The 12,408-nt window shown below is 41.0% G+C and overlaps 1 protein-coding gene across 2 annotated transcripts in view; it reads left to right on the top strand.

Annotated features, from left to right (window-relative positions):
• Positions 1 to 11,288, top strand: part of UGGT2 (UDP-glucose glycoprotein glucosyltransferase 2) — a 117,638-nt gene extending 106,350 nt beyond the window's left edge. For both annotated transcript variants that reach the window (XM_080916903.1, XM_080916902.1), the window contains 3 exons: positions 899 to 1,015; positions 3,510 to 3,636; positions 11,110 to 11,288. In XM_080916903.1, coding sequence (XP_080773029.1) covers positions 899 to 1,015; positions 3,510 to 3,636; positions 11,110 to 11,132 — 267 coding nt within the window. In that variant the 3' untranslated portion in view covers positions 11,133 to 11,288. The remainder of the gene's footprint in view (positions 1 to 898; positions 1,016 to 3,509; positions 3,637 to 11,109) is intronic.
• The last annotated feature ends 1,120 nt before the right edge of the window (positions 11,289 to 12,408 follow it).

The following is a 12,408-nucleotide window of genomic DNA, read 5'->3' as shown; positions in this document are numbered from 1 at the left end:
CAATCTATGTGTTTTATTCCCTTTTCTTGTTTTACTGTACTTTTCTAGGACTTCCTATAAGATATTTAGTAAGACTGGTGAGAGTGGAGCCCTAAAATTATGAATGAAAGGGATACATGGGACATCTAATGCAAAATACTTTCATTAGGTATTTTGCTAAGGTAGTAAGTATTCTTAGGAATCTACATTGCTAAGGAGAAAGAAGGGCTCTTTGACTGAAGTACGAATAGATACCTTAGTAACAATACACTAGATCTCTCTAAAAGACTCTAGCATTACCTACTAGACCCACTTTTAAAAAATATGCTTGAAACCATGTACCAGAAATCCTTGCTTAGGAAGCTTGTGTGTGCAGAAAAGGGAAATTGTTCTTGCAGCATCTTTACCAACAGAGCGATGGGAAATTGTTCCACACGGGCTGGAGCGGGGCTCAGTAAGATCATGCTCTGCTCTTCCAAGTGGCCTGGATTAAGTTCCCAGCACCTACAGTAGTGGCCTATAACCGTCTGCAACTCCTGTCTCAGGGGATCTGGAACTCTCTCCTGGCCTCGATGGCACTAATCACGCTTGCAGAGTGCCTTACATACAGATGGACAAAGCACCCATACACATAAAGAAAGAAAAACGTTCGTTTAAAAATGAAGCAAGTACCAAGAGCAGGCACATGTGGGCACCAGCTGGTCCTGATGTCAAGGGAGCAGAGAACATGAGGCTGTGTGCAGCAGGCAGTGGAGGACTTGTTCTCAGACCTTCCTCCCCACCTCGTTCTGGATGTGGCTCTAGGCATGAGTTCATTCATGATGTGACACAAAATTCTAGCTGAAATTAGATGAGTTTTTATAGTAAGTTATGTCTAAATAACAACTACGTTTGGGCTCCAGCAGTGTTTTTTCCGTAGGATCTTCCCAACAATATGATTCACCAAGTTGCCATCACGTCTCTTCCTCAAGACTGGCTGTGGTGCGAAACCTGGTGTGATGACGAGTCCAAGCAAAGAGCCAAGACAATTGATCTGGTGAGCACCATGTCCTCTTTCATGTAAGCCTGTACAGAATGCTCACATGTACGTATGTTGTTTACAGTCACATGGCATACACACACCATTGCCTCAGTTTTCATGCTAAGCCTCTCACGCACTGGTGAAGAGCTGTCCTCAGGGTCCCCACGCTCCCCGCAGATGTGCCGATTGTGAGCACAGAAGTATAAAGTAACCAGGACAAAGGTAAATTCAAAAGAAAGTGCAAAGGGAGCATGTGACATGCAGGGGAACTGAGAGAAGAGCATGTCTGTGAATCGTGGGCAGAGAACCAGAGATAATAATTAATAATTAATAATCTAGGGGTAGCGAATAGACAAGACCAAAGGAGAATGCTACCACAGTATATTATAGTTAAAACCCTATACATAGAACAAAGTTTTCACATATATGTATGCTTCAAGGAATAAAAGCATATTTCTCAGCAGATACTTTGAAAACCATGAAGGCTTTGAACAATGTATTGCAAACTCTGAAATACCACAGCTGCCAAGCCAGCATACCAACCAAATCCATCAAAACTGTCAAACCTAAAGGAAGGAGGAAACTGTTCTCCTGTCTCTCCGCTAGATGGTCTCCGATAGAACGTGAACAGGAGTGGGACACACTCGAATCTTCAAGTCCTTTTTGGTGGGAGTTGGTGATGTGTCTATATGACATGTAAGAGGAGCTTTGGGGCTGGGATGGACAGCTCTCTCCTAGCAGCAGCACACGCAGAGAAAGGCAGGATGGCATGAATTTTGGTGTTGACACAAATCAGCTCTTTCTCTTTAAGAAACACTTAAAAATTAAGGAACACGGGGCTAGAGAGATGGCTCGATGGTTAAGGTGGAAAGCATCTACAGTATTTGCCAAAATATCCCAGAGTGGTCTCCAGCCCAGTAGATGATGTGTTGCTAATACTGCTTCCCCCTTAAAGCTCCCGAGCACTGCCGTCTTTCAGGACCCTACCACGCTGCCCTGTAAGTCCCACTTACAGTGTCCAACCACTTTCTAACCCAAAATCCCAAAGTCTTGCACACTTCTCCAAAAAGCAGACAGGACAGGCTGTCACACCAACAGCCAGTCCCTGGTAACCAACATCTGTCTTACCTATCTGTGACTGTAATAAGACATCACAGTCAGTGTCACTTGCAGGGAAAAGACTTGTTTACACAGGTTTTACAGTTGCATAGAGTTAGAATCCTTGACCATCATGGCATGAAGCATGAAAGCAATCAGGCAGGCATTGGACCAATAGCTGAGAACTCACGTAGTGTTGCACAAGCACAAGGCACAGAGAGCTAACTGGGACTGCTGTGCGCTTTTGAAATTCAAAGCCCATCCCCAGTGATGCACCTCTGCTAACCAGGCCACACCCCCTCACCTTCCCCAAACAGTTGCACCTACTAGGAGCCAAGCATTCAAGTACATGAGCCTGTGGGGGTTATTTTCATTCAAACCACCACAGGAGCCTGATAGAAAGATGGAGTAAATCTCCTGTTAGGACTTAGGGTCTTGGAAAATAGGACACCTTTGAGCTGCTAGTGAGGAGATTTTTTTAAAGGCTATGTGGCAGAAATGTGGATGAGTCACAAAGAAGGACCATGTTCTGGTATGCCAGATTGGCCCAACCATGCGGTGTAAGGCTGCCTCCTCTCAGTTTCTATCATCCTCACTTAGAGCCCCCAAGCAAGGGTGAGTGACAGAACTCTCTGCATCCCCGACCTCCAGCAAGGGCAGTTTCAGAATGGCTGCTTTGAGCTTGCTTCCCTAGCTAACCAATCTCTATCTCCTACTGTCATCTATAGTAAACTGAAGCACACAATTTCCTTGGTAATTTCTGAGTCCAGGCTTTTCTCCCAGTCTTTGTGATCCCCATTGGAGGAATATGGACAAGACTCATACTGTAATAGAGATTATTGTGGAGTAGAGTAGTGCAGTCTTCATTGGGAAAGTGTAGACAATTGCCAGAGAAACTATTGCTCCAGTCTACATAGTATGTCTTGTATGACATTTTATGAGCTGTATCAATGTTAAGCCTTTGTTCTGTGCAGATAATAGACAGAGAGATAGATGATACATACATACATACATACATACATACATACATACATACATACATACATACATACATACATGGATGGATATGTCTCTCTTAGAGCAGGAAGGACAGAGTGATGTAATGCATACCACAGCAGAGCACTTCCTGGTATGCGCTGTCCTCAGTAATTAAATTCGTTATTCTGGTCCTTTATTTCACAGGCTTTTGACTATAAAGGAGTAGACAGGCTGAGGACACAGGCTAATGTCCCCAGTCTGGCTAATGTCTGTACTAGCCACCCAGTACACAGTGGGCTGTGCTTTACAGAATTGCATTACATCATGACTGCCCTAAGGCTCTCAAGTATTTCCTTTGTTTCCTGGAATGTGGTTTTTATTGTTGTTCTTCTTGTTGTTATTGTTTTACTAACAGTTTTTGTTTGACTTTTAGTGCAATAATCCCAAAACAAAAGAACCCAAACTAGAAGCTGCTGCAAGGATTGTCCCAGAATGGGTCACATATGATACAGAAATCCGGAAACTATTAGATCATCTTGAAAATAAGAAGAAAAGTGCAAGTAAGTGTTTGTCCTGCCAGCGACATGTGGTCCCCAAGTTGTGCTGATGAGCTCAGGATGAGTCACAGACTGGTCTTAGGGAAGCCACCAAGTTATGTTAGTATTTCATTAAGAAAGTATACCATGTGATTAAGATTTCAGTTTAGAAACTGGAGAGATGGCTCAGCACGTAAGTGCTCAAGCTGATCCTGCAGGGCACGTAGGTCCAGATTCCAGCACCAACATGATGGCTCACAACGATCTGTAGCTCCAGGTCCAGGCCTTCTGATGCCTTCATCTGACCTCCATGGGCACTGATCATTCACATGGCGCACACATATATATGCAGGGAAAATGCACATAAAAATGAATAAATCTAAGACATTTAAATTTTTATTTTACATAGACTACTCTCACAAGTTTTATTAAAATATATATTAATTGCATATACTAATGTCTTTCTCTACAGCATTTAAGTACATTTAAGACAGAATATAGCTTTAATTTACATATTTTGTCAATGGGTAGTATATTTACTAAAACAGAGAATAGAAATAAAGGAAATTTTATACTGAATTTTCCAAATGTGAAAGCCCAAATAAACCCTCAAAACTAGAAAAAAATACTAAAGGCATACATAGCCCCCAACAAGCCTTACCTTGGAAATTGTCATTTCTGACCCAGGCTTCTCTTGCTCTATCCTGGTATCTTTAGTCATGAGTTGAATGTCCTGGACTAGATTTTCTTCTACTTACATTTAAGAGTTGCCATTACCTTGACATTTTTTCGCCCAAAATAATCCTTCAACAAAAGTGTTTGTTTCTAGGAATTTATTCACTTCACCCAGGATATCTAATGTGTGCTATGTCATTGCAAATGTATACTTATTCTCTCATACAATCCACTTCAACTGCAGCCTCCCCTCCCTCCACTCCTCCCAGACACCCCACACACAGATGCACTCCACTCTTCCTTCAGAAAAGAAAGACCTCCTAGGGATGTCAACTGAACAGGCATAGCAAGATACGATAAGACTAGGCACCTCCCTCATATTACAGCTGGAGGAGGCACCCCAGTAGAAGGGAAAAGGTCCCAAGAACAGGCAAGAGTCAGACACCATCACATATCCTGCCAGTGTTAGGAGTCCCACGGTAAGACCAAGCTACAGAACCATAATGTAAGCACTGAACCTAGATCAGACCCATGCAACTCTGATTGTAGCTTCAGTCTCTGTGAGCCCCTATGAGCCCTGCTTAGTTGATTCTGTGGGCCATGCTCTCCTGGTGTCCTCAACCCCTCTGACTGCTACACTCCTTCCACCCCTTGTCACCTGGGTTCTCCAAGCTCTGCTTAATGTTTGGTTCTGAGTCTCTGCATCTGCTCCCGTCAGCTGTCGCAGGACACCTCTGATGAGTGTTGGGTGGCATTGGTCTGTGAGTGTGGCAGAGCACCATTAGGAACCATGTCCCTGTTGTTTTACCCAGTCATGTTTGGTTTCTGCTCTAGGTCTCTGGGCCATCCAGTTCCCATTTGTTGGACATCCAGACAGTTTTAGGCATGGGCTCCCACTTGTGGTGTGGGCCTCAAGTTAGGCCAATCATTGGTTAGGCCATTTCCACAAGCTCTGAGCTATCATTGCCCCAGAACATTTGCAAGCAGGACGGGTTTTGGGTTAAAGGTTTTGTACCTGGTTGGTGTCTCAATCGAGTGGATGCCTTGCTTGATCACAGAAGATGGCTGGTTTGGGTTCCATTACTAGTGTCACCCTCATGGATTCCAGGGGGTTTCTATTAGACCAGGTTTCACATTGCTCCCCAAACTCCCCCAATTCCAGTCATTTCTCTGGAGACTTTCTCCCTCCATCCCTCCTCCTGCACCAGACTTCTAATTCCTACCCATCAAAGCTCACCTGTGAAATCTATTCTAGTCCCCTTCCCAGGGAGATCTTGTGTCCCTCCTTGAGCCCTCCTTGTTACTCATCTTCTCTGAGTCTGTAGATTACAGCATGATTACCCTTTACTTCACAGCTAATATCCACTTATAAGGACATACCATGCTTGTCTTTCTGAGTTACCTCGTGCTGGATGATCTTTTCCAGTTCCCTCCATTTGCTTGCAACTTTCATGATGTCATTGTTTTAATAGCTCAGTAATACTCCAACCAGTAAATGAACCACATTTTTTAAATCTGTTCTTTGGTTGAGGGACATCTAAGTTATGTCCAGCTTCTGGTGAACATAGTTGAACATCTTTGTGGTAGGATGGGAAGTCCTTTGGATACATGCTCAAAAATGCTATAGCTGAGTCTTAGGGTAGATGGATTGCCAATTTTCTGAGGAACTGCCATATTAATTTCCATAGTGGCTGTTCAAGTTTGTCCTCCCAGCAACTAAGGAGGAGTGTTCCCCTTGTTCCACCCCCTCACCAGCAGGGGCTGTCACTTGTTATTGATCTTGGACATTCTGACAGGTGTAAGATAGAATCTCAAAATCAATGTCATTTTGACTTGCATTTCCCCAATGGATAAGGATATTAAACATTTCTTTGAGTGTTTCTTGGCCATTCGAGATTCCTCTGTTGGGAATTCTGTTTAGATCTGTACCCGATTTTTTTAATTGGATTGTTTGCTTTGTTAGTGTCTAGTTTCTTGAGTTCTTTATATATTTTGGAAATTAGACCTTTGTTGGATATGGAGTTGGTAAAAAAAAAATATGTTCCCAATCTGTAGAATGCTTTTTTGTCCAATATGGTATCTTTTTTCTTACAGAGGTTTTCAGTTTCATGATGTTCCATTTATCAATTGTTGATCTTAGTGGCTGTGCTGTTCTTGAGGAAGTTCAGGAGCTTTCATCACCTAGGTTCTGATAGATTCAGTATCGGGTTTTACGTTAAGGTTCTTGATCCACTGGACTTGAGTTTTGTGCAGGGTGATAGATGTGGGTCCTTTGGATTTTTCTATATGCAGATTGCCCGGCACCATTTTTGAAGATGTTGTCTTTTTCCCATTATATCTGTGGCTTCTTTATCAAAAGTCCTGTGTCTGTGTGTGTGGACTTATGTCTGTCTGGGTCTTTGATTTGATTCCATCCATTGATCAGTGTCTGTCCTTAGCCAGTTCCTTGTGGTTTTGATCACGGTAGCTCTGTAGTGCAACTTGAAGTTGGGAAGGATGAGGTCCCTAGCAGTTCCGAGCTGTTTTAGCAATCCTGGGTTGTTTGGTTCTTCCAGATGACGCTGAGAATTGTCCTTTCAAGATCTATAAAGAATTGTGCTGGAATTTTGATGGAGATTGCTTTGATTTGTAGATTGCTTTTGGCAGGATGGCCATTTTTACTTGATAATCCTACAGATCCATGAGCATGGGAGGGCTATCCATCTGAAATTTTTTCTTTCTTTCCTCAGAGACTTGAAGCTTTTGTCATACAGGTTTTCCACTAACTTAATTATAGTTACCCCCAAGATATTTTATATTACTTAAGGCTACTGTGATAGGTGTTGTTTTCCTAATTTCTTTCTCAATCTGCTTGTCATTTTTATATAGGAGGGTACTGATTTTTTCTGAGTTAGTACTGTATCCAGCTACTTTTCTGTAGGCATTCCCAGTGGGATTTTTAGGGTCACTTATGTATACTATCTATTAACTACAAGTATCAATGTTTTGACCTCTCCTTATCCAATTTGTCTTTTCTTGATCTCTGTTAGTTTTCTTACTGCTCTGGCTAGAACTTATATTGAGTAGCTATGGAGAGAGAAGGCAGCCTTGTCTTCTCTCTGATTTTAGTGGAAATGCTTTTAACTTCTCACCATTTAATTTGATCTTGGCTATAGGATTGCTGTAAATTGCCTTTATTATGTTTAGATATGTTCTTTTTATCCTTAATCTCTTCAGGACTTTTATCATGAAGGGGTGTTGGATTTTGTCAATGTTTTTTCTGGTATCTAATGAGATGATCATGTGGGTTTTTTTTTTTCATTTTGTTTATATGGTGAATAACATGGACTGATTTTCTTGTTGAATCATCTGAAGCTTACTTGATCATGAAGAATTATCTTTTTGATGAGTTCTTGGATTCTGTTTTAGAGTATTTTGTTGAGTGTTTTACATCTAGGCTTAAAAGGGAAATTGGTCTGTAGTTTTTTCTTTGTTCAGTCTATGTGTGGTTTGGATATCAGGGATACTGCGGCTTCATAAAATGAATTTGGCAATTGAGTGAGAATTTTTTTGTTTCTGAAAAAACACAGAAGTATTATAAAAATGTGTTTTTGCTTTAACCCCAGGTGCGGGATGTGGGGCTGCTTCAGGTCAACCACAACAGCTGTGATTTTCCTCCTGCTTTAGCAGAGGCGTGACAGTTTGTGATTCTTTGATGTTGGGAACTTTTTAGAGAGTATATAAATGCTAGAACCCCAATAGGGGGTTGATTTTGGTGATGGGTTGTTGGTTGGTTGCTGTTGGTTGCAGTTTGTTAAGTAGTGTGCAAAAAAGAAACAAGAAGTTAGATATTTTGATGGCAAAGATCAAACTTGCCCCCAAGAATCTCAATGCCCCCTATCCCAGCAAAGTAGCCAAAAGACTAACTACAGACAATTTCCTTCCTGTTACTATTCTGTGAAATAATTTGAGGAGGATTGGCATTAGCTCTTCTTCAGAAGTATAGTAGAATTCTGTGCTAAAACTCATCCATGCCCATTTTCTTGATTGGGAGACATTTAATGACTGCTTCTTTATTCTACAGTTTATAGGTCTATTTAAATTGTTTATCTGATCTTGATTTAACTTTGGTAAGCGATATCTCTCAAAAAAATGTTCATTCCTTTTAGATTTCCCTATTTTGTAGAGTAGAAATTTTTAACATATCCTCTAATGATTCTTTGGATTTCCTCAATGTCTGTTATGTTCCCTTTTAGTTTCTGATTTTGTTATTTGTATATTCTCCCTCCAACTTTTAGTTTGGATAAGGATTTGTCTATTTTGCTGATTTTTCTCAAAGAACCAACTCTTTGTTTTATTGATCCTTTACATTTTTCTCTTGTTTCTGTTTCTTTGATTTCAGCCCTGAGTTTGATATTTTTTTTCCTACCATATACTCCTCTTGGATGTGCTTGCTTCTTTTTGTTCTAGACTTTTCAGGTGCTATTAAGGTGCTGTGAGCTTTCCTCTTAGCACGGCCTTCACTGTGTCCCACAGCTGAGCATGTTGTGCTTCAATTTCTTTCTTTTGTTGTTGAAATACAGCTTTAATCTGTGCTGGTCTGATAGGATGCAGGGGGATATTTCAGTTTCGTTGTATCTGTTGGAGATTTGATTTCTGACTGAGTATGTGGACAATTTTCGAGAAAGTTCATGAGGTGCTGAGAAAAAGGTTTATTCTTTTGTGTTTTGAGTGAAGTGTTCTGTAAGTACCTTAGGTCATTTGTTTTGTAATGTCTGTTAGTTCCAATATTTCTCTGTTTCGTTTTTGTCTGGATTCCATGTCCGTTGGTATGAGTGGGTTCTGTCAGTGTGTGTGTGTTGGGTGAGGGTGTCAAACTGTGATGTTAAGAGGTAGTAGTTTTCTTTTACAAAAGTGGGTGTCCTTGCATTCAGGGCATAGATGTTAAGAATTCAAATGTTTGAATGTATTTTTTGAGTATATAGTATTATTTTCCTATCTCTTTTGATTGGCTTTGGCTTGAAGCCTACTTTGTTAGGCATTGGAATGCCTGCAGCAGCTCACTTCTTAGGTCCATTTGCTTGGAATATCTTTTCCAACCCTTTATCTTAAGTAATGTCTAGGGTCTTTTTCTTGGATGCAGCAAAGGACAGATTCTGTTTCTCTATTATTCTGTCTTTTTACTGGGGAATTGAGTCCAATGACACCAAGAGACATCAGTGACCAGATTTGTTAATTCCTCTTATTTTGGTGGCAGTGGCAGTAGTGGTGTGAGTGAGTGAGTGTGTCTGTGTGTATATGTGTGTGTGTGGCTGTGTGTATGTGTGTGGCTGAGTATATGTATATGTGGCTGTGTTTGTGTGTATGTGTCTGTGTTTGCCTTCTTTTTAGTCTCCATTAAAGTCTCCATTGAGAAGTCAGGTGTAATTCTGATAGTTCTACCTTTATGTGTTACTTGGTCTTTTCCCTTGCCGCTTTTAATATTCTTTCTTTGTTCTACTGAGGTAATGTAGCCAAATTTGCTTAATGTGACTACCTCCTAGCTAAAATCCCCATGATAGTTACATTTTAGTATTGATATGGCTCTCTGATCTCCAGGAGTTATCTCATGAACTCTCTCCCTGTGGACTCTCCACTTCCTCTCTCCTGCTCCTCCCCTGGCTGGGAGGAAGTCCTGCCCTTATCTTTCCCCTGCTCATTCATTGGCTGACAAGCTAGCTTTATTGACCAATCAGAGAATAACTGGGGAGAAATGTTTCCACCACATTGGGAGAGGAGATTCTCAGGATTGCAACTAGATATGGGGGCACAGAAATTAACATTTAAATATTACAGGAATAGTCTTTATCAGTGTTCAGTAACTTTATGCCTACACAGTAGAGTTCCACTTTGTAGGGGGATGGGTGTGTAGCCACAGGCCTGAGTAGCACAGATAATTCCTGCACTCATTACTTCACCAGCTAACCTCTGCTGAGGTTCACAACTGAGCCTCCCAAGGCACCATCAGAAAAGACAGCTCAGCACCCTGGCTGTGTGTCAGCATAGGGTTTTTCCTAGATCGAGACGTCATTAGGAACTCTGCCCCAATAGCATCGTGTCTATTCTCATCCTATTATCATCCTTTTATATTTATCATCTTGGAAAGGGAAGTTAATGATAATATGCCATCTCAAATTAAAGACCAGACTGCATTTCATCAATATTTTAACTAACTTCTGCCTACAAAATACCACTTTGTGTTCTGAATCCTTGTTAGGCAGTTAGAACATGTTACAGCTTAGTAACATGGAAGAGAGGAGGCCACTTGGGGCTATAGAGTTTTCGTTAGACTTGAACTTGCATTTGTTTGGTACTTAGTATAAATAAGTCTGAATGCTCTGTCCTCCTATGTTAGAAAGGACCGTATGTACCTTCTAACCTTGTACTTCCATCATACTAATGGCAGGCACACTGCGTGTGTTACATATCTGCCTGTATTCTTAATACCTTTGTCTAGCATCATTAATTTTAAATAGCACGGGGTTTTAATCATCTTATTTGATGATAGTATTTTAATATTTGACAAAATGCTAATTACACACATATATATTTATTCTCATAGACTTGTGTACATTCATTTATAGGTGGTTAAAAAGACATGCTTATGATACATCAGAATGGGTAGCAAAATGTACAAAAAGCTATCCCCACAATGAATGACAACGTATAAACAGTGTATCAATGAGCAAGATTATCTGTCAAAACCTGAGCTCTGTCCATACCTCAGTCCCTGCTGATGTGTTAGGTTTAGTTTGTATTTTGAGATTTTGAATACTAAATCAACTAACTTTCCATCCTCTGCAGTTTCGGTTCATGATGAACTCTAGCAGGCGTTTCCAGATGAAATGTGATCAAAGTCTGCCACCTGCTGGAAGTTTGCGGAACTAAGACTAGTAGGCCATTTCATTCAAATTATTGACATAAGGTTGACTGTTTATATTTAAAACACATGTAAAGTTTTAAAATAAATTTAATTTATGTGATCGGTGGACGATTCCTTTTCCCAGTGCTAAGGGTGTGGCTGCCATTGCTGTTGTTTTCCCAGCTAGTCTGATGTCGGAGGTCATTGGAGGTTCTTGAAGGTCCTCATTGGTTTAGTATTTCAAGCTTCAATACTAAGAACAGCTTCAGTTCAAAGAACAGCTACACCTGTTCTTCCTTATTCAAAAAGCACTTAAAATTACAGAAATTTGTGCTTTTTAAGAAAAAGGACTCATAGCTTTCTTTGAATTAAAAGCAAGCCCATTTTATACTTTAACAACCGTTAAATGAAAGTCGGATTGCACTGTAATCATTTATCTGAAATCATAGATTTTAATCTTGTGCTATGTTTATGTTGTCCTGGATATTTGTTAGGCATAAGCCATACTGTGTGTGTTCTTAAAGGACTGGATACTTCCACGGAAATACGGCAAAGGATGTTAACTATCCTCCTACAGAAACTAAGTGAAAGATGTTCCCTGCTGTGTTTAAGTAGATGAACAGGAATAGTAAATATTTTTAAACCACCCAAATATTCTATACTTACAGCATCTTGGCACTAGAACATACCTCAGTGTCATTTATATTTCACCCACACAAGTGTGATCTAGATGTATAACCTGTGGGCCCCTTGGCTACAAGTGTGCGGTGGGCAGTATACATACATCCCAGGGATGGTTCTGAATAAGGCCAAGCGTATCTGTACATGCAGGTCACGCTGCAGTATGGAAAGGCTGGACACCTCTGCCAGGCCCTGTGGAATTATGGGAACCCCTGACTCTATGGAATGTGAGAAACATTTGCTAGAGCCTAGTGTCTGCCTAGTGTTCCAGTCAGCCCTTCTGAGGATCTGTCAGAGTTGCAGGTCATCTTAGAAACCTCCAGTGTAATGAGGTGGGCTGGTGGTCCTGGGTTGTTAAGCGGACTGAATAAGCCATGAGGAACAAGTAAGCAGCACCCTCCCATGGGCTCTGCGTCAGCCCTGCCTTCAGGTTCCCACTGTTTGAGTTCCAGTCCTGAAGTTCTTCAGTGAACAGTGTCAAAGTGGGAGCCACATAAAGCCCTTTTCTCCACAGCTTCCTTTGCTTGTGTTTCCTCACAGCAGTGATAACCCTAACTAGG

This window comes from Micromys minutus (assembly GCF_963924665.1).
Source record: "Micromys minutus genome assembly, chromosome: 5".
NCBI classification, from domain to species: Eukaryota; Metazoa; Chordata; class Mammalia; order Rodentia; family Muridae; genus Micromys; species Micromys minutus.
Note: the sequence above shows the minus strand (reverse complement) of the source record. Positions and strands in the feature narration are given on the sequence as shown.